This window comes from Chrysochloris asiatica, unplaced genomic scaffold (genome assembly GCF_000296735.1).
Source record: "Chrysochloris asiatica unplaced genomic scaffold, ChrAsi1.0 scaffold00350, whole genome shotgun sequence".
NCBI classification, from domain to species: Eukaryota; Metazoa; Chordata; class Mammalia; order Afrosoricida; family Chrysochloridae; genus Chrysochloris; species Chrysochloris asiatica.
This window is the reverse complement of record NW_006408868.1, coordinates 2,290,306-2,317,682: the sequence shown is the minus strand read 5'-3', so window position 1 is coordinate 2,317,682 and position 27,377 is coordinate 2,290,306. Positions and strand designations below refer to the sequence as shown.

The 27,377-nt window shown below is 37.6% G+C and overlaps 1 protein-coding gene across 2 annotated transcripts in view; it reads left to right on the top strand.

Moving 5' to 3' along the window:
* The first annotated feature begins 3,591 nt into the window (after positions 1–3,591).
* DCP1A (decapping mRNA 1A) overlaps positions 3,592–27,377 on the top strand; it is a 45,464-nt gene continuing 21,678 nt past the window's right edge. Inside the window, exons 1-3 of one of the 2 annotated variants that reach the window (XM_006876042.1) lie at positions 3,592–3,803; positions 7,059–7,099; positions 9,810–9,937. In XM_006876042.1, the coding sequence (XP_006876104.1) occupies positions 3,669–3,803; positions 7,059–7,099; positions 9,810–9,937 (304 nt within the window). In that variant the 5' untranslated portion in view covers positions 3,592–3,668. The remainder of the gene's footprint in view (positions 3,804–7,058; positions 7,100–9,809; positions 9,938–27,377) is intronic. The other variant, XM_006876043.1, reaches the window with a different exon arrangement.

Sequence of the window (27,377 nt, the reverse complement as noted above, 5' to 3'; positions counted from 1 at the left end):
TCACCGCTGGACCAATAAACAACATTCTTATCAATGGAGAAAAGACTGAAGTTGTCAAGGACTTCATTCTTCTTGGATCAACTATCAACACTCAAGGAAGCAGCCGTCAATAAATCAAACGACGTATTAGCAAATCTGCTGCACAAAACCTTTTTAAAGTGTTCAAGAGCAAAGAGGACCACTAGGTAGGTGGTTCAAACTCACCAGTTGCTCCTTGGAAATCCTATACTGGAGTCGCTATGAGGTGGAAACAGCTCCAAGGCACTTAACAACACCAACAACATCAATCCAATACTCTGAGGAGACAAACATTTCCCTTGATCTGAAAATCTTCAATGTTCTCCATGTTAAATTGAAGGGACTGCAGTCATTGAGCGGCAACAATGTGTATGATTTGTTGAATGTAAAACTGATATCTACTCTGTTAAACCTTTATTCAACTCACAATAAAAAGTTAAAAACTAAAAAAAGACACAATTAATTCTCACTGGGTTTACTTTCTAGAAGACACACTTAAGGTGTTAAGGTTTGATTGACAAATGTAAACAGAATTGTTGGTTGTGAGTTGCTGTCAAGTTAGTTTGAACTCATGGTCACCCATGTATGCAGGGTAAAACTTCTCCATGGGGTTTTTAAGGCTGTAATCTTTTGGAAGCAGACTGCCAGGCTGTATTCTGAGGCCCCTGCTGGGTGGGTTTGAACTGCTAATCTTTCATTTGTGCTACCCAAGGACTCCAAAGTAGAATTAGTAAATGTCAGTGATACTCTATTTCAAAATACTGACTTTGTCATTAAGATGCCGTAAGAGCTGTAACAGTAAGGTGCATGAGAATCAACATCAATATGTTTGGGGTCATGCAAACATGTCTCTTGATGTAATTTTCTAGTCAGAGCATGAAAACGCCCTAAAATAGTTTCGTGTTCTTTACTAGTCTAGCACAATCAAAGATTGTAAATAAAAAGGATAAAGGTTTTAGATTATTTTAGGAAACCTAAGTGAGAAAAAAATTTAACTCAGTTTCAGGTGTGCTTTCTTATGTGGTTTTTTTTTTAAGCTGGAGAATGTGTTATTTATTTTTAAATATACACAAAGAGGTTTCAAAATGTTTGTAGAAAAATTCCATTATATTTTAATTCCATTTCTCCACAGACTTTTTGAAGCACCTTCATTTATAATATTTATAATATATTTTTAATTAGGGTAGATTCAACTGAAAATAGACAGACAGGAATACACGAATGACAGTTTTACCTCCAGTTATCGAGAGAGAGAAAGACTGAGTGCGTGTGGAGAAAGGTACCCTCGGGTAGAAGATTCCCTGTGATGAATATGGAAATAAGCAGCTCTGGCAGCAAAGTGGTTACGAACTTTACCTCAACGTCAGCAGTTTGAAACCACCAGCTGTTCCACGGGAGAAAGACCCTTAAAGATTTCACCTCCCGGCCTCTATGAGCCAGAACTGACTCCATGGCACATACCACTACCACCAATATGGAATTTTGAGCCAGTGATCTCTCCCCTTCACACACCAGTTAAATAGCCAAATGAGAACGAATACAGATTCCCTCCCTAACCCCTCCAGCTGTGAAATGAAATGGAGCCCCCTTACCTTGTTTTTCCAGATGAACTTCTGTTAATACTTGGAGCTCCAATTCAAACATCATCTCCCCGATGCGTGCTTCCTAGTCTTTCAGACTAGGCTCCATCCACTGGGTTTCAAATGAAATGTCTCTAGCATTGTCCAATTTCCTTGTATTGTCCCGCTTCTCACAGTATCTCCCAGACCCAAAAGTCATCTCATCAGATTTTGGAGCTCCCAAAGAGCTACAGTCCAAATTTTAAAAAACCAAAACACCTTCAAGTTGATTCCGACCCAAAATGACTTTATAGGACAGAGTAGAACTGTCCCCATGGGGTTTCCAAGACTTTAGTCTTTAGGGAATGCAACATCTTTCTCCCGAGAAGCAAGTGGGTTTTTAACCAACAACCTTTCAGTTAGCAGCAGCATGCTTTCACCACTACAACAACAAAGCTCCTTAGTTCAAACTTAGGACTTCAACAAATAATTGCTTAATGAAGGGTGAGTAATATGTCTCCTCATCCACATTTGTACATGTTTCGTACATGTTCCTACCAAGAATGTAAGGCATAGGCTTCTGTCCATATTAGTCCCAGGCTATAAAACCATAAGCAGCAATACAAATACTTATAGTGTTACATTGATGAAATGATATTTTCCCTTCTAAATTTTCCAATTCCGCCATTTCTTCAGTTGAAAGTATCTTTTCAATAAAGAAAAGGTTGCTTTTTAAGAAAACTGGAGGAGAGGGGAGGAAGAGGTGAAGGAAGTCCTCCATAGTCTCTGATGCTTGTTGTACTCTTTAGCTAACACGACTTTGCTCTTTAAAATGCCATAAAAATTTCAACTAGTGTTTACTAAAAGCAAATATCCTTTGAATCCCTTAAATGATACATGACAATCTCAAGCTTTAATGGGCTCTTCCCAAAATTGAGTGGAAATATGCACATGAGACCAAGAGGAGGAAAATAAGGGACAAAAGCGGGTAGGATAAGACAAGCCAGTTAAGTTCCAGGAGGGTTGTTGTTGTTGTTGTTAGGTGCCATCGAGTCGATAGACCCATAGTGACCTTATGCACAGCAGAACGAAACACTGCTCGATCCTGGGCCAACCTCACTACTGTTGCCACACTTGAGTCCATCAATGCTGCCACTTGGCCAATCATGTTGGGGGTCTTCCTCTTTTTCTCTGACCCTCCACCTTACTAAACATGATATCCTTCTCCAGTGACTGGTCCCTCCTGGCAATATGTCCGAAGTATGGGAGACGAAGTTTGGCCATCTTGGCCTCCAAGGGGCATTCTGGCTGCACTTCCTCCAAAACCGATCTATTGGTTCTTTTGGCAGCCCATGGTACTTTACTGCAATATTCCTCTCCTCCAACACCATAATTCAAAAGCATCAATTCTTCTATGGTCTTCCTTACTCACTGTCCAGCTTTCACATGTATATGAGGTAATTGAAAATACCACGGCTTGGGGAGGATTGGTTTGGCTAAGTTTTGTTTTTCTTCAGAAAACACCAAATTGTTAATGGTAAATGAGATGTGAGGTAATTTTAGGATCCTCCCTCCCTTCCTCTTGTTTCTGGGCTTTCTGAACTGCCCGGTGTTGTGGTTAAGTGCTGTGGAGTTGGTTCCGACCTACAGCGTTTGTATAGGGTTTCTGAGGAGCGGCTGGTGAGCCTAAACTGTAGACCATGCGTTTCAAACCGACTTTGCAGTACAGCGCCACACCAGGCCTCCAACCTACCCGTGGAATTTCCACGGTGGATTTTTTTGTTCTTTGGCCCCGCCGTGGTCGTGTGCGAGGCCCGGCTGTCCGTCTCCAGCCCCGCCCGGAACGTGCTCGAAGAAAACGCGTGGGAAGTTCCAAACATAAAAGAATACGCCCTAATCCCCGCCCTCCAGCTCCGCCTGGTGGCCGAAAGGAACCTGATACGCCGGAACCTGGAATCCAGGGCTCATGTTGCAAGACCGGACCAATAGCGGAAAACACAGTCGCTAACAAAACTGGGGGAACTTTGCTTCGACGCACTTTCTAGCCCGTGACTCCGCCTTCATCGGAGGGGCTCGGCTCTGAGATTCAAGATGGAGTCTCTAAGTAGAGCTGGGCAGGAGATGAGTCTGGCGGCTCTGAAACAGCACGACCCTTACATCACCAGCATCGCAGATCTCACTGGCCAAGTCGCTCTGTACACTTTCTGCCCTAAGGCCAACCAGTGGGTGAGTGTGGTCCGACTATGAAGAACACGAGTTCGACCGCCGCCACCTCTTAAAGGGGCCGCGCGGGCAGCTGGGGCTGAGGGGCGATGAGGGAGGTCAGGGTTCCAAGGGAGAGGCTGTGATCCTGCAGAGAGCGGGTCGGGCACCGGAGGCACAGCGGGAGCCTTCGAGATGAGGCAGAGGAACGAGAAAAGTAGGCCTCTTTGTGGGGAAAGCCCGTGGAAAGGGAGGTTTAGAGCAGGGTCGACTTGCTTGGGGTCAGCTCCGGGGACGTGGGCCATCTGTCTTCTTTGCACATGCGTTGGGGCATGTGAGACCAGTGGGTCCAAACAGATGCCTGAAAGGTTGTGTTTGAGGCTTTAAGGGTTATTAAAGAAGTTACATATTTTGTTAAGTGCCGTAGAGTTATTTCCGACTTACAGCCACTCTGTGTAAGGTTTCCAGGGAGCAGCTGGTGGGTTCGAATCGCCGTCGTTGAAGTTAGCAGTCCTACATTGCCCTCACCAGAACTCCCCAGTTGCGTATACATAGTATGTATTAGAAACACTCCTCTCGGAACGCATACAAATGAGAGCCTCCCCGCAAAGGTCATTTAAATTTAAAAGTTTTAAATCTAATTAAATTAGATACCATTCTTGGAGGGGTGGAGTGAGTATTGAGTTTGGCTTTAATCGAAGTTCAATATTTCCCGAATTTGGGGCAAGATTTCAGGGTGTCCATGTTATCCGAATTCCCTTGAGATCTTTGGGGAAAGACCGTGTAACTGTGTTCTTGTTCCAGCTGTAATGCTGGTGATGTCACCTCTGAATGCTCCCATCAGATTAAGTACATTTGGACGCTTTTTTCTGGTACAGGGGATCCTAAAGATGATATTCAATCTGGTCGTTGTCTCTAGTTAACCCCAGCTTGAACTTTTGTTGTTGAAATAACACAATTTTTGTTTTATTGTAATTGAGCATTCCTAATGAATTCAGTCAGTTACAGACTTTACACCTAGAAAATAGCCTGTAAATGTTTGTTGGGTTGAATTCATCTGTACCTGACATTCACATTTCAATTAAAAGAAAAAAATTTTAAACCCTTAAAACTGAGAAGTTATTATTGATTATTGTATCCATTGCAATATAGTACAGATACATTGTTGTTTTTTACGTCAGTTCCAACTAATAGTAGACCATGTATAAGGTTTCCGAAGAGCGGTGAGTTTGAACCAACAACCTTGAGGTTCAAACCGAGCTGGAGGCCGAGTGCTTATCGTACGGCGCCACACCAGGACGTATTATATTTATCATTTGTTGTTGTTGTTAAGTACCGTGGAGTCGGTTCCGACTCATAGTGACCCTACACAGGGTTTCCGAGGCTGCAAATCTTTACGAGAGCAGAACGCCTCATCTTTCTCCCGCAGAACAGCTGGTAGTTTCACACTGCTGACCTTGAGGTCCGCAGCCCGATTCATAACCACTACGGTACCAGAACTCCTTATATTTATCATTAACTTTGTGCAAATAATTTGTCATTTATAAATAATTGAAAGAAGAGACTTTTCCAAACCATTTTGTTTTCCTTTATCTTGTTTCCTCCACCACGTGGAAGAAAAGGAGGTTTGGGAAGAAGCCACAAAAAACACAATTAACAGATTTTTAGAAACATGTATCTATATGAGACATTGCTTTAGCTTGAATCCTTCTGAACCGTTTTTCTTTTCTTGTTCTGCATATACATTTGTGGCTAGGCACAAGCATGGATGTGGACATATGGTGAAAGCACAGACTTTTAATACTTTGAAATTTTAATTGTAGATTTCTTTTTTACATATGAGATGCAAGATACAATAACCTGAATTGAAAAATAAGCTGCCATTGTGTATTTGGATCACGGCACATAAAACAGAACTAAAATTTCTCTTGGTTATTTTACTGTGAATTGTAATTAAGTTTGTAAGTTTATGGTACTGTGGGTTAAAGGGCTGGACCGCCAGGTCAATTTGAACCACAAGGTCAGCAGTTCGAACTCAGTGACTTCTTGAAAACCCTATACAGTGTCACAGAATATTAAGGTCAAGTGCAAATTGTGACTTACTGAATTGCAAATTCGTATGGTTATTTGGGTTGGGTTTTTGTTGTTCTTTTAAACATTGCAACTGTGTTTAAAACCTCAGTAAGCTTTTGATGGTAATGAATGTCGGACATGGAGTCCTGGTGTGGCACTGTAGGATAAGTGCTGGACTGCAAGGTCAATTTGAATCTTGAGGTAGTGGGTCAAACTCACCAGGCACTCCTTGGAAACCCCATACATGGTCGCTGAGTCGAATCAACTCAACATCACTTAACATAATAATAATAATTAAGGTATAGTTGTAATTAAGGCTCCCTGGTGGTGATGGGGTTAGTCATTGAACTGCTAATCCAAAGGCTGGCAGTTCTAACCCACCAGCTACTCCGCCCGAGAAAGATAGGTTGTCTGTTCCGGAAAAGATTTGCAGTCTCAGAAATCCATTCAGGATAGCAGTGAGTCAGGATGGACTTGATTGCCCTGGGTTTATTAACAGTTAGGCGTCCCTAAGTAATAGCACTATTGTTCTGCCTTGGGATCCTTCCTGAGGCATCACTGAAGAAAGGCTTAGTAGTCAACTTCTGAAAAGTCACAGCCATTGAGGACACTTACAAGGAGCAAGCACAGTCCCCCTGGTGTTTACATGGGTAAACCTATGGGTAAAAACCGTGGGTCTTCATGAATCAACTTGAAGGCAGCTGTTTTGTTTTGTTTTAATAGTTTCAATATTTCCTAAAACAAAGTTCTGAAAATAGCCAGCTAAATGTATTTGACAGAATTGTTAACTAATTATAAAATTTGCTACCAATTAAAAATATCAAAATCTCCAATGATGAAACAAAATATCTTAACACATGAAAACTTTCTTTTTTCCTATCAGCTTTAATAAACTTAAAAAGTGAAGAGTTGATTTGCTCAGAAACCTTGGCTTTCAAATTTAGAAATTGGAATAACATATTTTAGCTGAAAGAAAATTGTTGCAGATACAGATGTGTTGCTAGATTGAATATTGAGTGTCCTTCTATGCAATGAAAGGTTGCGTGAGAAACTGATAATAGCAGTTGGAGTGAGAGACTTAACCTGTTCAAACTATTAATTTTTAAAAATAAATTGATCTTAAACATGAGGCATTTTTTTCTCCATTAGGACTATATGGGTTTGAATGATTAGAAAAACACTAATTGATTCATTTTCTGTTTTTAGGAGAAGACTGATATAGAAGGAACCTTATTTGTGTATCGAAGGTAAGCTTTTATTTATTTTTTTAAAGTATTTTTTTTAAATTCTAATGGTGAGCATTATATGAAGTGGTTCAACTTCTTTTGGGGGTAGGGGACATTCCTGCTTGTTCCTTTCAAGTTTTCATACAGCCCAAGGTATGAGATCCTAATCAACTAAGTCACTTCCTTTTTTTGAGCCTGCAGAACCAGAACTTAATAAGACACTATCAGAATAATCTCAAAATAGAAAGCATTTTCTAGTAATGAATGAATCTAAAACAGATGCTTCCTTCTACCCCAGTATTTTAAAAAATAAATGTTGAGAAAAATACATAGACTAGCTCTATAAAATAATGCAGTTGAGATATTAGTCCCTCGTTTGGGGGTTTACTAAATGACAGTTGGTTTTCTGTGATTCTGGTTCTGACCTCTTTACCAATGCCACCCCCAAATTCTGGATTGTGTACAATGCCCTTAGTAATGTATATTTTTAGTTTGAGAGTTCTTTAGATAGCCTGGATTATTCATAATGGCACCTTTTATTTTCAAATACTCCATTAATTACTATCCTAATATGTGATTGGTTTTCAGATTGCATCTTGATTTTGTTAGGCACCTTTTTGGCCTAAAAATGACTAACAGTATATGATAGTCGTGGAATCATTCCTCCTAAGATTTTTCCCACAAGTGCGATTTCCATCTCCAGTTTCTAAAGCTTAGAGACTCAGCAGGGGTTATTAATGACAATTGAACTCCCCCCCCTTTTTTTTTGTACCTTATGTGAATTGTCTTTTTGCCTTTCTCTGTTAATACTAATTAAAACTAATTTGTGAAATATTCTTAATTTTGGTGTAAAGCTTTGCAATCTTGTTCAAACACTGATTTTTTTTCTCTTTATGTCAACCAAAAACAAACCCACTGCCATTGAGTCAATTCCAACTTATAGTGACCTCATTAGGACAGAGTAGATAGAACTGCCCCCTAGATTTATACATTAAAGACTGTAAAGCTCTGCAGAAGCACATTGTCACATCTTCCTCCCGATGAGCCATGGCTGGTGGGTTCAAACCATTAACCATTTGGTTGGCAGCCAAACCTGTAACCACCAGGGCTCTTCTTATATGAGAAAGCTTCAGAAAGTTTGTGGGGAAATGGAATTGAAAGATAATGGGATTTTTCCATGAACTTTTTGAAGTCCCCTCATATATATGGTTGTTGTCAAATACCATCAAGTCAATTCCGACTCATAGTGACCCTGTATAGGTTTTATAAGGAATGACTACTGGGTTTGAACCTCTAGCCTTGCAGCCCAAACTGACCTTGTAGTCCAGGGCATTATCCTGCAGGCCACACCAGGACTCCCTTCATAAAAGTGCTTTGCTAGTGGTACATTGAGTTCTTTGACACTTCGTTTCCTCTCATCCTTCTTTTATAAGGATTTTTAAAGGCCTTTACACTTAATCTCCTTCATTACTCTTCATTTCCAGTAAAAATCTCTAGAAACATCTTAACTTTTTTAGAACATGGATATTTACAATATTTGGAAAGTTCTTTTCTGACCTTATTGTTAAAATATAAGGCATGTGCACTGATTGTACAAAATATGAGACAATGTAGTCAGTGGGTGAATTTCACAAAAATTGTGCAAGCTAACATAGTCAAAAGGAAAGAAAAAACTTTCTTGGGGGAAATGTGAGAACATTTTACATACCTTGGATAAAAGGATATCTGGATTTCAGAATATCACTTTGCAGTGACCACTTAGTATAGAAGAAGCCTAGTTTTAGAGTCTCGGAACCTGAAGCTGAATTCCCATTACAGCATTTGTGTGACTTTGGGCACAAACCTTAATTATGCTGAGCTTGTTTCCTGATCTGTGGGGTTCTTACTGTGTCCCCTATGAAGTTCATAGAAAAAATGCATGTCATGAGTGTCTTTAAGTGATTGTGTACTGAATCCCCCATGGGGTGGAAAACCAAGGACATTTTATTATTGAAGGATTCAAGGATTATCCATCTAACTCCATATATAAAGCTATGTAAAGGTCCATTTGGTGCAAGAAAATAATTATAATGATGGCAATTTTTTTATAGCCAGTCCTGTACCATATTTAGAATAAGTAATACTTTATTTAGCAAATATTTTCTAGCTCTTTACTCTATGCCTGTTCTAAGATCTTGGCGTACATCATAAAATTAGTAAGACAAAAATCTGATTTGTATAGAACTGTCTAGTGGAGGGAGATAGAACAATATAAATAGTAAGTGGATTAGAAAAGGAGAGAAGTAAGAAGAATTGAGCTTGAGAGCAGGTTACTATATTAAATAGAGTAGTTAGTGGGTTTCATTGAAGAGATGACATTTGAACAAAGGCTTGTTGGAGGTAAGATAACTGCAGATTCTAGGGGCAATGTTGTAGTTGGGGACCTTTAGGTAGAAGCATACCTGGAGAGGCCAAGGGAAGAGACAGCAAATCAGTTACTGCCTTGATGGCCTTAATGACTTTGACCTTTACTCCGAAATAATATGTCCTTTTAGGGTTCTGAGCAAAGGAGAGATGTAATCTGACTTGTCTTTTATTAAAATTTGAAGTGCTTGTAATATTGTATAATTTACTAATATAGTCACTCTGTTTTTAATGGAAATTAAAGTAGCTAAAACATTTTTGCACATTAAACAAGTGACAACAGATTACTTCTTTGTTTTGTTTTTGTTTTAATTCTATTAAATCTAAGGTCAGCTTCACCTTACCATGGTTTTACAATTGTGAATCGACTGAATATGCACAATCTAGTTGAACCAGTCAATAAAGATTTGGAATTTCAGCTTCATGAACCATTTCTTCTATATAGAAACGCAAGCTGTGAGTATAATTGCCTTTTTACACTTAATATATTTACATCTAAAATTGAGTGACTTTAGTTTCTGTCAGCACATTGTTTTTGTTGTTGTTAAATGCCGAGTTGGTTCCAACTTACAGTAACCTTGTATATAGGGTTTCCAAGGAGTGGATGGTGGGTTTGAACTGCCACCATTCAGCTCAAATCGACCTTGAGGTCTAGTGCTTATCCTCCAGCTCCACACCAGGACTCCACATTGTGTTTAGCTTTTCAAATTATAACAAATATAATCTACATACTCTGTTTATGATTATTTATGTGTATCTTAATGAAATATTTTAAACTGGGTTTTTAATATTAAAAATGTTCTCTTGTATATAAAATCCTATTATGTAATTTTTGTTTACTATACAGTTCAAAGTACTAGCATTATATTCCTGATTTTTTTTTTTTTAATGAAAATAAATTACATTTCTTTGTTTCTGTTGTGATGATGAATTGTTGACTGTCCATGCCCAGAACTTAGTTTGGAAGACACAGGATGGGGACAGGTATTGACTTTTCACAAACATAGTCTTATCTTTGCCCAGAATAAGTATCTTTTTCAAATTGAGTACCTACTGGGTATCAGTGGTGTGCCAGGCGCTGTCATGAACTTTCATAGCAATGATTCACTAACCTGTGTGGGTTGGACTGGAAATTAGGTCTACTGGGACTCAAAGGTGGTGAGTGACAGCTTCTCAATTAAGTAATTAGAATTATAACCCTCTGCCACCTATTCCAGGGTCTCTTCAGGCATTAATACTGTTTGTGGTAGAATGATTGTGCTTTAACTGCCATCTAAGAAATTGCTGGAGAAACGTCACTTCTAATTTAAGAGTAAAAGTTCTTAAGTGCAATCAAGTCAGTTCCAACCCTATAGGGTTTCTGAGACTGTAAATCTTTACAAGCGCTGAAAGCCTCATTTTTCTCCATGGTGGATTTGAACTGCTGACTTTGCAGTTAGCATCCCAATGTGTAACCCACTGTAACACCAGGGTTCCTAAGAGTAAAAGTTACTGCATTTGAATTGTACTTGACTGGGAATTAACTAATATTGGGCAGGAGGAGCATGGAGATGTCGTCTGTGTAAAGTTACTTTCTTTTGATTCTCTGACTTAAAATATGTTATAAAGCGAGAGCCTTAAGTTTCTCTTCTTACCTCACTTTGAAATATTTAAGTGAAATGTAATATTTCTCTAGACTTTTCAGTAAACTCTAAGGAGCTTTGGTAGCATAGTGGATACAAATTGGGCTGCTAACCTCAAGTTCGGCAGTTTGAAACTACCAGCTGTTCCACGGGAGAAAGATGAGGCTTTCTGCTCCCGTAAAGATTTGCAGCCTTGGAAACCCTGTGCAGGGTAACTATTGAGTCGAAACTGTACAGTACTATTGTATAGTACTATTGTACAGTCGAAACTATTGAGTACTTAAACAACAGCAACAAAAAATTTCCCAAGTAATTAACTGAGCTTTTAAATTCTATGGACATATTGGAAGTGTTTTTTAATACTTTTAAGTTCAGTTGGATTCTTTAAGCGAATGATAACAGAATCACTTCAGATGACTGATTTGTGTTGAATATTCCATTAAAGGGGGAATTCAGCATAAGAATGCACATTCTCTTTTTCTGTTGTTGTTTGTTTTTACGTGAAATTGACTCACTTCCACTTTACACTACTTGTAAACTTAGTCTAGTTATGACTTGTTGTTGTTGTCAAGTGCCATCAAGTCGATTCCGACCCATAGTAACCCTGTGTAGGGTTTCCAAGGAGCAGCTGGTGAGCTTGAACCGCCAACCTTGCAGTTCATTCAAACTGCCAACCTTGCGGTTCAAATGGCTTTGCAGTCTGGTGCATTAACCCACAACACCACACTTACTTCTAGGGAAAATCTAGTTGTTAAAGTGATCCATATAGAGGAAACTGTGAGAGATCCCCATACGTAATCACCATCTAGCATAAGCTTGAAGTGAGCCAGACTGTATTCATTTCACAAGTAAAGGTTCCTTGAAGTTGAAAGTGTGACACAGTACAAATATAATTGAACCACAGTTAATGAGACCTTAACTATTCAGATCTTCAGTTACCTGAAAACAGTTCTATTCATATAGTCTAAGTGTGGAAGAAAGGAAATGAGAAATAAAAGCCTGTGTTTGGTTTTATTTTTTGAGACTCTAATAAATATGTAGTATAAATGTGAGGCAGCAGGATAACTTTAAACCCCACTGTAGTATAACAGATTAATCTGGTATAGTGATGAGGTCAGACCTTAAATCATGGGAAGAATTTATGATGCTAATTAGAATTTGGGGGCTATAAAAGTAAATTAATGCATTTTATTTAGAAAAATTTTCAACAGAGGGTTGAAACAAAGGTTTTTCTTATTCAAACTGGAAACTCACTTAACCAGGTCATTCCATTCCTTGGTTAATTAAGGCACTGAATCATCTCTTAAAAGCCATAGAGTTTCTAATATTATTAATTGGAAATTTGAGAGCACACCAGCTTGTTTTCATACCACAGTAGGGCCTGCAAAGGTCAAGTATAACACTGTGGGTGTGTTTGAAGCAGCTAGGAGAGGAGCTCTGGTAGCGTAGTGGTTACGAATCGGGCTGCGAACCTAAAGGTCAGCGGTTCGAAACTACCAGCTGCTGTGCGGGAGAAAGATGAGGCTTTCTACTCCCATAAGGATTTACATCCTCGGAAACCCTGTACAGGGTCGCTATGGGTCGGAACCGACTCGATGGCACGTAACAACAATAACAACAAAGGAGAGGAGCTTGGGGAAAAGGAGTATTTAGCTAGTCCAGGAGACGTGACAGGACAACATAAAGTGGAACTCCGTGTTAGGGCCTCTTGATTGTGTGCTTTGTGTACTAGACTGAAAAATAGAAAATAGTCTATTGGTTCAGCAAGCTATTGAGTTGTTTAGGGATTTGTTCTTTAAATAAAAAGTTAATTAGTGTCTGACGGTGCATACAGGTAATTATACCTGATTCTGTAGCTGTTCTTTGAAGTTCTCTTGTGGAAAATACCATCAGACATCTAGCCCATTTATCTCAAGTTACACCTTTGGATCCAGCATCTGTCACTTAAATCAGTTCTTAAAGTTAATGTAATAGAAATGAAACTAACTTTTTCCAGTTCTAGTTGTTTTTTTATATGTATAAAATGCCCACCATACCAAAAAAAAGTGAAGTATTACAGAAAAAATCTTACACTGCTCACCCCACCCCCATCAAAAAAAAGTAAAATCTTACAGAAAACATTATTACAATAACTAAGGGCTTAAGTTTGGTGACAGATTTGAATCATTTGGAAGTGGTATATATATCTGTACAGTGAGAGTTGGGGAAACTATAGCTTCTATAGTTCCTGCAATTTTGAATCCTTTGGAAGTGTTATATGCTTCAGGCAGTGAGAGGTGGGGAAGCTGTAGATTCTGTAGTTACTGAGAAACAGTCATGTTCCCAGCACCTGATTTCTCATTCTTAATTTACTGATAGGGAACATAAAATAAAGCTCAGAGAAGTAACAAATTGGCTCAAGTGTCACAAAGGTAATACATGACAGATTTTAGACGTCTAGAATTCCAGTGTAGGTCCGTTGGACTTCAAAGTCAATGTTCTTTATACATTTTAGAGCAGTGCTGTCCAGTAGTGCTGTCCATCTGCACTGATGGAAATGTTCTGTCTCAGCACTGTCTCATAGTATAGTCACCAAATACATGTGGCTGTTGAACACTTGAAATTTGACTAGTGTGCTTTAGGAACTGAATTTTTCATTTTAATGGTTATATATGTGTCTAGGTGCTACTGTGGTGAACAGTGGAGGTCTAAAACACGAATCCATGCTCTTATCCTTTGCTGTGTTGTTGTTGTTGTTGTTTTAAGTGCCGTCAAGTCGGATTTGACCCATAGTGACCCTATACAGGGTTTCCGAGGCTGTAAATCTTTACGGGAGCAGAAAGCCTTATCTTTCTCCTGCGGAGCGGCTGGTAGTTTCAGACTGCTGACGTTAAGATTCGAAGCCTGATTCGTAACTACTACGCTACCAGAGCTGCTTATGGCATACCTGAATTGACCAGACACTTGAGAACCTTTGGGTTATATTTTTATATCTCCGTTTAAAAAAAAAATTGTAAATAATTTCTAGATGCAAAGGCTACAGAAGGCATTGATTTGCTTTTATAAAGTAAACTATTTTGCTTATTAAACATATATATATTGCCATCAATTTTATATATTCCTTGGTAACTGAAATGTGTTATACTAACTACGTGAGGTATAACAGATTTCAGTTACAAAGGGATAAATCAAATTGATGGCTATATATATATGTTTAATAAGCAATATAGCTTATTTTATTAAAGCAAATCAATGCCTTCTGCAGCCTTTGTATCTAGCTGAGTTATGGAGTTCTGGTGTGGCGCTGTGGGCTAATGCATCAGACTGCAGAGTCGTTTGAATTGCAAAGTCGGTGGTTCAAGCTCACCAGCTGCTCCTTGGAAACCCTATACAGGGTTGCTATGAGTCTTAATCAACTCAACGGCACTTAACAACAACACCTGAGTTATAAAATTATTATTTGGAGATGCTTAAATTCTATGAGCCATATGGCATAGGCACAACAAAGAAAATACCCTTCAGTGTCTGTCCAATGGGAAAATCTTTCCACTACAAACATTTAGAATTTTTTTATAAAATATATTAAGTACAAAATAAAAAGTAAAAAATGACAACTAACTTTGAACCATACTTATTCAATCTGTTGCTGAGCAAATATAATAATCTGAGAAGCTGGATTATATGAAGAAGAACATGGCAGCAAGATGGGAAGAAGGCTAATTAACAACCTGTAATATGCAGATGATACAACCTTGCTTGCTGAAAGCGAAGAGGACTTAAAATACTTAATGATGAAGATCAAGACCACATCCTTCAGTATGGATTGTACCTCAATATAAGTAAAGCAAAAATAACTCACCACCAGATCAGTAAAAAACATGAAGAAAAGATTGAAGTTGCAACGACTTCATTTTACTTGGATCCACAGTCAATGCTCATGGAAGCAGCAGTCAAGAAATCAGGTGATGTGTTGCTTTAGGCAAATCTGCACAAAACTCCCTTACAGTGTTCAAGAGAAGAGAAAAGATGTCAGTAAGGTACACCTAACCCAAACCTTGATATTTTCAATAGCCTTGTGTACTTGTGAAAGTTGCACAGTGAGTACGACTATAGAAGAATTGATACATTTAAATTACGGTGTTAGAGGAGAATATTAAAAGTACCATGGACTGCCAGAAGAGCAAATAAATATGTGTTGGAAGTATAGCCAGAATGCTTCTTGGAAGTCAGGATAACAAAAAACTTCATCCCTCATACTCCAGACATGCTATCAGGAGGGACCAGTCTCTGGAGAAGGACATCATGTGTGGTAAAGAAGAGGGTCAGCACAAAAAAGGAAGACCCCCAATCATGTGGATTGACACAATGGCAGCAGCAGTGGCCTCAAGTATAACAACAATTGTGAGAATGGCAGTGTTTTCCTTCTGTTTTATATATGGTCACTGTGAGTTGGAGCTGGCTCGACAGCACCTAACAACATTAAGTTGAAACATAAGAGCTGACGCTGACTGCTGTAGTGAAGGTCTTCAGAGTTGATAACTTTCCTTAATGTAAGGACTATATTATGATGCATACATGGGATTCGAGGCAAGACCTTTGACCCACATGGCGCTAAGACACATACACCAGCATATAGTCAGGTTCCCTGATGAGTTACAGTTGCGTGCTACCTAGGGAGATGACAAACAAGCTTATGTATCTCAATGTCTAGACTCCAGAATGTAAGGAACATGTCTCCTCTGAAAATGTATTTCCCCTCGTGCATATTTGGAGTTCTTATTATATGTTGTTGCTAAGTGCTGTCAAGTCAGTTCTGATGCATAACCCTGTATAGAGTTTCCAGGGAGCGGCTGGTATGGTATAATTCCTTACCCAGCCCAAGAGATTAACACAAGATTAATCCTTGGCTGGTGAAAATGATGCAAAAAAAACTTCTGGAGGTGTAACCACTACATTCTTAACAAAGGTTGCCCATTACTCTTACAGATAATCCTTGTGGTCCAAAATTACTAAATATGCAAGGAAATAATTGACAATAAGTGAAAGTTATGAAACAGTTGGATTAGGCAGTCCTTTCCAAAAACTTTTTTGTTAATAGAATAATCAGAAAGAGACTTCAATTGATAAAAATTCCAGAAATAAATTATAAAATAAGAAGAAGGTATCAAAAACATAAGAAAGGCATAAAATACTATGGGGGGAAAATTGGCAGGTAGACTTGAAAAATAACCCAGGAGAACTTATAGAAAATGAGCATTTATTAAACTCTTTACGTGAATTAAGCAGTTATTTAGAAACAGCTGAAAAGAGAATTGGCACATTAGAAAGGAGAGCTGAGGAAATCATGCAGCATGTGCTTGAGAAAGGGAAAGAGAAAATTTGATAGGTGATAGAGTTGGTAGGTCTAATATATGACAACTCAAGATGTATAATTTGCAAGGGAACACAAATTAAACTGATAGCATAATTGGCAGTTGAAGACAGGAATTATTTTCAGAGTATTAGGGGGGAACCTATTAATTCAATAATTTAAGAGAATGAAGTACAGTTTTCAACAAAAACAGAATGTTTGCCTTTTTCAAACTCTTGATGTAGGACCTTCCAAAGCAGCTCCATCTAGCACAGTAGTCACGAACCACATGTGGCTATTGAGTTCTTAAAATATGGCTAATGCAACTGAATGTTTAGTTTTAATCTTAAGTAAGCTAGATTTGTCATTTATTCAGTTTCTTCAATTTAAATTTAATAGTACAGTTTTAAAGGATATAGTTCAGAAAGAAGAAAAATGGAACATAGGAGGAGAAATAAAATATAGGAAATAGTGGGGTAAATCAGACAAGCGTTAAGTGTCTGAAGCAAAATCATAAACTTGGAAATAAAGTGCTCAGCTGCTAATGACAAGGCGAGCAGTTTTAACTCACTAGCCATTTTACGGGAGAAAGGTGTGACAGTTAACTCTATAAAGAGCTACTGCAGCAGAAATACTATGGTATAGTTCTGGTCTGTACTGTGAGATTGTTATCAGTTTGAGTTGACCCAACAACAACGAATTTTTTTTTTTTAATAATATGAAATGTAAACACGAAAAGCTGTTCAAATCTAAACAACTACAAGATTGGGAGAAAGGTAGATAAAGTGATTTACTGTAGACTTTTAAATCAGATCTTCTGTGTTCAGAAAATTCAGGGTAACAAATGCCGAACAAATATAGAGTATTTTAACTTTCAAACCAGTATAAACCAGGAAAGGGGGAAGGGGGGGAGTAAATAGAAAGCCTAAAATAAATTGATGATTAGAATACATTTGTTTTTGCCAGTTAGAAACAGATTCTATGATTGGATAATGATACAAAATTAGCCTAATTGCTGTTTTCAAGATTCTTAGTTTAAAAACCTAGAAAGGTTGAAAGTAAAGGTATAGAGTGATATGAGAGGGAGGTTCAAAAAGTTTATGGAAAAATTCTATTACCGTTCCATAAGCTTATTGAAGCCTCTTTGTACAGCTGGCAAAAATGAGCCAAAAAGGCTAATGTAGCTATGTTAGCTATATATAATGTATATTATGGCCCCCCAAAAAAGCATCATTAGGGATGTCACTATATCACAATAAAACAGAATAGATTGCCTCAAAGATGAAACAGTTCTGGACCATCACGTGCTTACTGTATGTCAGAATTACAGTTAATGTAAAAACCTAAAGTTAGGGTGAGAGATTTTAACTGTTCAGATAAACTGACAGATAAAATATAATTTAGTAAGGTTATAGAGTATTTATTATAATTAAAAATGTTGCTCTAATGGACATACAATGAGCTCTGAGAATTTGTTTGTTTGTTTTTTAAAGTACATACTTGAACTTTTATAAAAATGACTAAATTAAAGCCACAAAGTGAATCATTCCAAAATACCAAATATAAGTAATGCAACTATGTTCTTTGATCATAGTGCAGTTAAACTAAATATCAGTAACAAGTAACCAAAGCAACCGTTAAGTTTAGTAATTTAAAAGCACTCTTTTAAATCATTTACGTATCAAAGAACAAGTTATAGTAATAGATAGTTAGAAATGAATAATGAAAAATCTTATCAACATCTGTAGGATTTTGCTTAAGTTGTATTTAGAGGGATGTCTATAATCCTACGTGCTGTGTTAGAAAAAAAAGAATTAATTGAGCATCCAGTCCACGAAGTTGGGTGAGAAAAAAGATACAGCTGAGAAGGAGTTCTGGTAGCGTAGTGGTTACAAATTGGGCTTTGAACCGCAAGGTCCGCAGTTTGAAACTACCAGCTGTTCCACGGGAGAAAGATGAGGCTTTCTACTCCCGTAAAGATTTACAGCCTTGGAAACCCTGTGCAGGGTCGCTATGGGTCGGAATCGACTCCACAACGTAGATAGATTTTGGTGTTTCTTAGGTAAAGTTAAAGGGAAAATAAAGATAAGAGTAGAAAAGAATGCAATAGTACAGATAACCAAAAACATTTTATCTATAACATGATTGATCTATCAAAGAACAGGAGGCACAATAGGTAATATTAGGAATAATATACATATGACAAGTTTGTTTCTGTGAAACAAATCACTGAACAACTTTTTGCCTGTAAGTTTAAATTTTAGATGATACAGTTTTCCAGAAAAACATAGAGTAGTAGCACTTGTGAATAAATAGGATTGAAGGGATTTATAAAGAATAAAATCATTAATTCGGTTGATAGTTACAAAACTCCCCTATCACATAAAGGAAATGCCAGAAGGGTTACTATATGGTACTAATTCTTTGTATAGAAAACCAGATACAGAATTTATATATTTCTGACCTTATTATAAGAAACATCATTTCCATGGGCTACTCTTCTCCAGTGAAGCAGTCATAGTTTTGTTACCCACCATTCCTTCAGCAACATATTAATTTTGGAATACCCCTAAGAATATTAGGTTGGGTTCTGAATAATTAATCCAAACCTTGTTGAAAAGGGAAAAGGCCTGGAAAAATTTTGCTGTTACTGTTTTTTCTTTTACAGCTAGACAGTCTGTTTAAGCTTAAAGGTTTGTGGTATCATCAAGCTCTGTAAAATCAGTTCTGGAATTTAATGATTTTCTTTTGCAATAACTGACTATGGGAGTATTTATATGTCCCCACACTTTGGTCTTTTTTAAAATAGTAACATTTATCCACAAATTAGAGAGTATGTTATAGGTTGTCTCCTCTCAGATTAGTGTTTGTTTCCTCTACCCAACAACTTAAAAACATAAATGTCACTTTTCATATTTAAAATTTTTTTGTCATCTAAAAGTGCTTCTGTAAAAGTGAACCAAACCCATTTTCAGTTTTTCCAAAAAGCCCAAATCTGAGGGGGCTTCAAAAGGTTCTAGTATCTTTTCATTCCATTTTTCCATTAACTTTTTAAAGCCCCCTCATATATCCTGAATTTTATTTTACTTGTACATTTTTTAACAATAACAAGTTGTGATTTGTGTAAAACACTTTTAAATCTAGTAAAATCTCTTCTAAAATTTCTTGAAGAAAATGTGAATGCCATATAGCAGCTAGTCCAGTTTGTTTCTTGTTAGCATGCTTAAAAAGACAGCCAGCATAACAGCATAAAAATAAAACTTCTATTATTATTTAGTATTTTTAAAAACTTACCTCCAAAAGCTTGCGAGAATTGCCCCTTCGTTTCTGCTTCACTTACAACTTTTCCTTTATACCGGACATCAGTTTCTTGATACAGAATGTTTTTAATTAAAATTAGATCACTAGAAAAAGTAGGGAGATTCATCTCCATAGTGTTGTCAAACAGAAAGTTTTAGTAGCAGAAAAAATCTGATGTGTGTTGTATGGGGGGAATGTTTTGTTCTCTCTGCTTGTCCTTTCTCATTCAAGACACAGTACAGTAGAGATGGTAGGTAGTTGTTAGCATATATCACGAATCTTATAACTTAAAGCACAGTGCAAGAAGTTTCCCTGCAAGATAGGGTCATGAATTTGGAAGTCAAAAACAGTTCTGCTACCAAACTGAAATAGGAGTTTATAAACAATAGGAAAAATCCCACAGTTCCTTCTTTGTGATCTTTGATTTCAGCACAGTGCTGCTTAGCCTGAAGAGAGGCAGTCTGTCCTTGTGGTTGGTATGATTCTGTAATCAGTGAAGGAGAAATGATCTGTGTAGTAACTGCATTAGGCTGCCCTTCTGGACCAAGATAAGGAAAGAGCTTTGCTGTTGCTACATTTGTAGATTGAAGAGGTAAAAATAAAAACATCATGAAAACAGAGTGATTTAGGCTAACCTGGTGACACTGTTAGGTCAGAATTTTTTTTTTTGATGTTGCTTTCTATCTTGTAGTAAATTGATGCTTAGTATTCTAGTAGAGCCCTTTGATCGAACTCTTTCTTCATTGTTAATATTGTAAGTCCATGAATATTTCAGAACTTCAAAAATAGATTCTTTTCATTGTGCTTCACTAATAATTATTGGCTTTAAATCCCTCTTCCAACCCAAATATAGCATGTACTGTTTTAATTGCGAAAATTAAAAATATAAACTATTCATCTCTCTTTGATAATTAGCATGTTAAGTATTTAATACTTTTAGCATTGTTTCTTTTCAGAACACACTAGAAAGCAATTCCTTTAAGTGGCAGAAATCTGTTCTTAATTATTATGTACTGGTATATAGGTTGTCATCTTGTGTTTATACAGTGAAGTTCAGTTGGAGATTAAAAAAAGAAGAAGAAACAGAATAACTACTAGTCCCTGAGAGAACTGAAGCTACTCTTAAGATTGGACCGAGTCAATCTTAAGACTGAGCCCTTGAGGTTCATCCGTGGAAGACTCAGGCTGATCTGAGCTGCTTGTTGAGTCACTGCTGCCTGGCATGCTCAGCCTTTTCTTTTTAGTAAAAGGAAAGCACAGGATATGCATTTGCTCCCAACATTCAAAATCAAGCTACTTTGCACACACAAATATGGATTTCTAGCTTTTCTTGTGACAGAATGTGTGCTGGCTGTACAGCATCTCCTTTCCTGCCAGCAGTAATGGCCAAAGTTCCCCTGTGAGCTTGCCTACCACAGTCCATTACTGATTCCATCATGCCCTGTGGGCATTTGAGTTTACAAAGGTGGTTTGGATGATCTCTTAGAAAATTGCATAGGAATAGCAGTTAGGGAGGGAAGAAGATACAGTTTTTATACCACTATCTGACATAACTGTACCAAGCCTGGATAAAGGGAACTCAAGTCTAACTTATAAGTACACGGTATCTACTTGGCTGCCTAAATGCCACCTACCAAAATCTATTATAATCCCAGCTCAGTCAGTGTTTGACTCCATCCATGGTATGTGCGCCGTCACAAGTGCTATACCCTCACAACCATTTTCTCACTCTTTCCAAGCCTTTTGGTGTTTGTTCATGGGGCTTATTTTTGTCTTAAAGAAAATGATCAGACAGAGCAGAAACATGTTCTTTCTCACCTGCTAGTACAGACTCATACTTCCATCATCTTTTTAATTATTTATTTTTATTATTATAATCAGAGTGTCTTATAATCTTGTGTCTTAGAGTGAATGTTTTTGGCTATATTCAAAGCCCATATTCTTGTTTTTGATTCATGATTTAGAGAATATTTGTTAACTCTTGCCACCACCACAAAAAAGCTTTTGTCAAATGCCCTTTTCTGCTTGGCACCATACTGAAAAGAATCTCAAGCCTCTTTACATCCTTTTAGAAAATAGGTCACATCTAAATAATAAATGAATCAAAAAGACAATGTACGTAAGAGTGATTTCCAACTCTGCTTATAAGATATTTCACTACATATCTAAGTCTTGAGGGATTTTACAGTGTCCCCAGATGAATTTTGGTTTTCTTGATCCTGTGTTTGCCATAAGAAGCAGAGTCAAGTATAACATCAATTTGTAAAGGCTTCCAGGTCTTTAAACTGGGCTCCTGGGCAAATGGAAAACTCTTATCCTTCAGCTTTTAAAAAATTTTCAGTATTAGATAATTGTTTAAATATTTTTGTCCTTACTCTCATTTTTTCACCTTTTTAAAAGGAGGAACTTTCATTTGAAAAGCAAGAAAACATTTCATTATTGATATTCTTTTTTTCTTTTATGATAATTTATTTTGTTGTTGAATATACACAGCAAAAACATACCATTACAACTGTTTCCACAATTACATAAAATTCAGCGACATTGATTAAATTCTTCTGAGATATACAACCATTCTCACCCTCCTTTTATGGTTGGTTGTTCCTCCCCCGTTAACGTATACTCGCTGTCCCTTTAAGGTTTCTATCTAATCTTTGAAGCTGCAGTTGTCAGTTTGATCCCACATAAATAGTTCTTAAAATAGCATCATGCTCAAGACAGACATTCTTTACTAGTTATACTAAGCAATTTTTTGGTTTTAAGACTTCAGGGAATATTTCGGTTTTAAAGTTTAAAGACTATCTCAGGGTTTCAGGGTTTCATCCAGCTTCTGTGCCTCCAGAAAATCTGGAGTTCATGAGAATTTAAAATTCTGTATTCAAGATTATTCTACATAATCTTTGATCAAAATGTTCAGTTACGGTAGCCATGCACCATTTAGTTCTTCTGGTCTCATGGCAAAAGAGGTACATAGGTTAGCTGCACATTATACTTACTCCTTATATTCTTGACTCTCTTTATTCATCTGTTGTTCCCACCAAGTAGAGACCAGTTGTTGTACTTTCAATGACTGTAGGTTTTTAAGATGGCAGGCTCTATAGGGTTGTCGGTCACTGATTTCTCAGGACATAGACTGCCAGGCCTTTCTTCCTGACGATTGGTATTTTTTATCTGCATCTTGATATAAGGGGTCTTCAAAAAGTTTTCAGAAAAAGTAGAATTAAATGATGGAATTATTACACAAACATTTTTGAAGCCCTCTCATATTGCTCATGGATATATACCCTAGAGGCACCTAAATGTGCTATCACACTCCTAGCTTTTCAGTGACTGATAACAGCTCTTGTGGTCCTGCTATGTGGTGGGTATACAATACTATTGGCTTTCATCTTAGGAAAAACCATTTATAAAGCAAAATGCTATTTGCCGTAGTGAAATGATATGTACCGAAATCCCCTATACAATAATCGGGAAACTGTTTCAGGGTTTTTTAACAAGTGACTTATAAGCAGAATGTAGTGTGTGTGTATAAGTTCTCTTGAAGGAAGAACACTTAGGCTTGGTTTAGAGACAAGGTACTCCCTGGTGTTAGTTATCTGGTGAACTTGCCTGTCCTTCCTCACCGGTGACAGTGACAGGCTTACTGGCAGCTCCCTGGACCTTCTTGCTAGTTACGTGTACTGAGCATTTGATATGTTGGCAGGCAGAGCTGATTCTTGAATGCATGTCTGAACCTCTACAGGTCTGCTTTTAGCAGAATGGAGTGTGACTCTTATCCTTTACCCATTAAGCTATCATTATGGCTTCCTTATCTGTATTTCTTCTGCAAACATGCCTTTAAAGGTGTTTGGCTCTTTTTGGCAGTTTATTTGATAAAGTACAAGAGTAGAAGGCATGTGTCTTTTTCTAAATTATATTGTGTTCTTTCAAAGGAAAAGGGGGAACTTAAATTAAGATTTGTTATAAATTGATAGCTGGGATGTACTTTGATATCACTATGAAATTCTCAACTACACGTTCAGTTTAGAATCCCCCATAAAAACATGCTTAATTGCTGACATTCAGCACTAGAAGTTTGTGTGCACCTCTCTTGAACATGATATATTTTAATAAACTTTTTGTCATTACTGTAAGTTATTTGGTATGTCCAAATATATGTGCTCTGATAAGGGGAAAAATGAAATCCTTTTATATTTGGAGTGTTTAATATTTTGGGTGTTCTTAGCCAAGGTGGGAGAGACATATTTAAGGAAAAGTGGTTGTATACATTGTGTATAATTGTCAGATATGGAGTCTTTTCAAAGCCCTGATCTGATTTGCTCAAAGTTAGAGCAAACCTTAGCTGCTAAGAACATAACTGAGACCCTACTGTAGATAACACATACTCATTATCTCCTCCCTAGCACGGTTGCTTCTTTTCCCTTCCATTGAGATGTCATGGCTAAGTTTAAGAGGAAAATGGAGCTACTCTTAACCCTTCATTCAAATCACAGTAAAAAGTTTGTTGTTGTTTTTTTTAAAAAAAAGGTTGTTGACTTATATCATGTTTATATCATGAAAAATATTCCAAAGTGACTTGTTTTTTATTGGGCTTTCTGTCTGAAGCATTGATAATATTCTGTATATAGAAGAGGCACAGAATCTGACCACCCAGATCCACCTCTGCATAGTGCGGTGACCTGGGCATGAGCAGACTTGAAGTCCTATAGTCAGTTTAGGGTGTGGTTAGTGTGGAGGGAGGTTTTTATTGTCAGGGAAGGCTCATAGTGAACAGCTTTGGAGACAGATGTCTGTTCTTGATTTTCATTTGTTAAATTTTGAAGCCATTCACTTGGTCTTCACATTCATAATGTTTTAACACACTTTACAATGACAGTCAGTCTTTTAATAATCAACAACTGCAGCCTTCACACCTCAACATAAAGTTAGCAAATCCTCACAACTGGATCAATAAGCAACATCATGATAAACCCACAATCAATGCCCATGGAAGCTGCACTGAAGAAATCAGTCGACATGCTGCAATGGACAGATCTCCTGCAAAAGACATCTTTAAAGTATTAAAAACAACCAAACAAGGATGTCATTTTAAGAACTAAGGTGTGCCTAATCCAAGTTATGGTATTTTCTATCTCATGCAAGCAAAAGCTGGTGGGCAATGAATAAGAAAGACCAAAGAAGCATGGATGTGTTTGAATTATGTTGAAGAAAATGAATAACTTTGTCGTGGAAGAAGTACAGTGAGAATGCTACTTAGAAGTGAAAATAGAAAGACTTTGTTTCATGTGCTTTGGACGGGATACCAGGAGGGAAACGTTCTTGGAGAATAACATCATGCTTGGAAAAGTAGAGTCTGTGAAAAAGAGAAAGACCTTCAAGGAAATGAATTAACTAGTGGCTGCAACAATGTGCTCAAACATAACAAAGATTGTGAGGATAGTGCAGTATCGCGCAGTGTTTCGTTCGGTTGTACATGGGGTTGCTGTGAGTCAGAACCAACTCAATACCTAGCAATAACTGTGACAATTGAAAAATTCAGTTAAATTTTTTATTTTCTACTGAAAGGAGAACCTTTAAAGTTGTGATTGCACATGAAGACTTGTGGAATAATGGTCTTAATTCAGGGTGTAACAAATAATTTGCAATTAAAATAATTCTTATTAACATTGCCTTTCTAAATTGATGTTATGTATTGATAGAATCTAATAATACAGTCTACATAATAGTTATAATACTTTTAATTAAGATTTTTTTTTTATGCTAGCATTTATATTTCTGTATTCTATGTCATCGTTCCTCTAGTAAGGTATTTTTTACTTGCTCAGGTTATATACTTGGTTTTGTTTTTTGTTTTTTTAGGTTTTTATTGTGAATTGAGTGATAGTTTACACAGGAGAACGTCAGTTTTATACTCATCCTATCGTATTTCGTTTTCATTGCAATTATTACAATCTCCTCCATGCATTGTCATTCAACAGTATTTGCCTCTATTCCTTCTTTGGTTTGTTTGTTTGTTTGTTTGGTGTACACCAAAACACTTAGGAATATGTAATCGTTCAAACAACCAAAGGGCATAGTAAGCCTGCCCCCCAGCTGCCAGCACACAGCCCCTCTCCCTCCATGAGTCTAGAGTCCCCAGCCGCTCCATCTCTCCACATCATCATCTCTGCCTCCATCTCTGGCGTCACTGCTTGTCTGAATAGGGCCCCACACTCCAATCCCACTCTTCTCCCTTTGTGGTCCCAGGGTTCTACACTCCTGGGCGGCAATATCAACCGATCCCTGCATTTTGTTACAAAACATCTACCTCTACATTTGTGACGATCACAATCAGTGCTGATAGCAGTTACTGACTATTGAACCACAAGAATCTTATCCTCGTCTCCGCTTACCCGCCCCATCTAGACAGGTTGAAAACCACTCGACCTTACCTTGAATCCTCTGAATCTAAACTCCCTCTTGAAAACTTGTAAGCCGATCACTTTGTGCCTTTATAGCCCTCTCCTCCGCCCCCCATTTTAGTTAGCCAATGTCTAAGTTACCCATCCCTATCAACCCTGTGTAAGAGAGGGTGTAGGGATGATCCTTGCTGTGAGGATTCCTTCCCCCTTTTAAGCTACTACATCCATAAGTGTAAGTCAAGTTCATCAAATTGTAGCAGATTACACTTTTTTTCTCTTCTTTTTTCATCTAGTCAAGTTCTGATCATCCAGTCATTGAAGCTAGGTCAAATGGGTACTATCTGCAAGTATAGGCATCCTTGTGCATCTCCCCTCACTTCATATCAGCTGGATGCTTCACTCTCATCTTTAGTCCTCTGTGGCTATGTTCCTGTCCATAGGCTCAGGAGTCCCCAGGTCTCTCCATACTCCAGCTTGACAGGAGTCTACTGAATGTGGTTGGACTCAGCCCACATTTTCTTTGCTGCTTTCCCCCTCATCAATAGACCAACATGTTTGCCAGAAATATTACATGCCTGCTCATGTATTCCCTTTGAGTTTCAGTCTTGGAAGGGGGTTGCCCTGAAGGGACTTGAGTGCTTGCCTTGCAGGCTTGGTTTTATATGTTGTTTTAGTCTTTAAGTATATATAAGTGAACCTCTCATTAACTTTGTTCCCATGAAAAGTTTTATGTTATTTTAACTAATGAGGCAGTGGGTTGTAGTGGTAAGACTGACTAATGGCCTAGGAGTGAGAAGATCTCATTTCTAGTTCTGATATAGATTTTCTCTATAATTTATTAATTAATAAGTCATTTAGTCTTTTTCATCTATAGAAAAGCTTTTAAAAAATCGTAGTCTGAACAAGATGTCATAGACTCCCAATGTCTCCCTACTAAGTAATATTTTAAAACCTGAAAACAATACAAGAGACAGTCAGAGGAAAACTCTGAAAGATGGTTGAAGAAGAAGGTGATCTGAATAGGGCCTTCTGATTAGAGGAACACCACAGCCACAGGCCTTCTTAAAACCCTTTATCCACTAAAAGAAGATCTCAGGATTGGTCTTGACCCCCAACTTGACAATAGAATGTGGCAGGTAGGCTCATTCCTCCCCTGGAACAAATAGCATTCCACCAACACTAGGCAAAGCCCAGGAAAAACCTGCAAGTAGGATTGGCCACTAGGAAATTTCTCTTCCTCATAG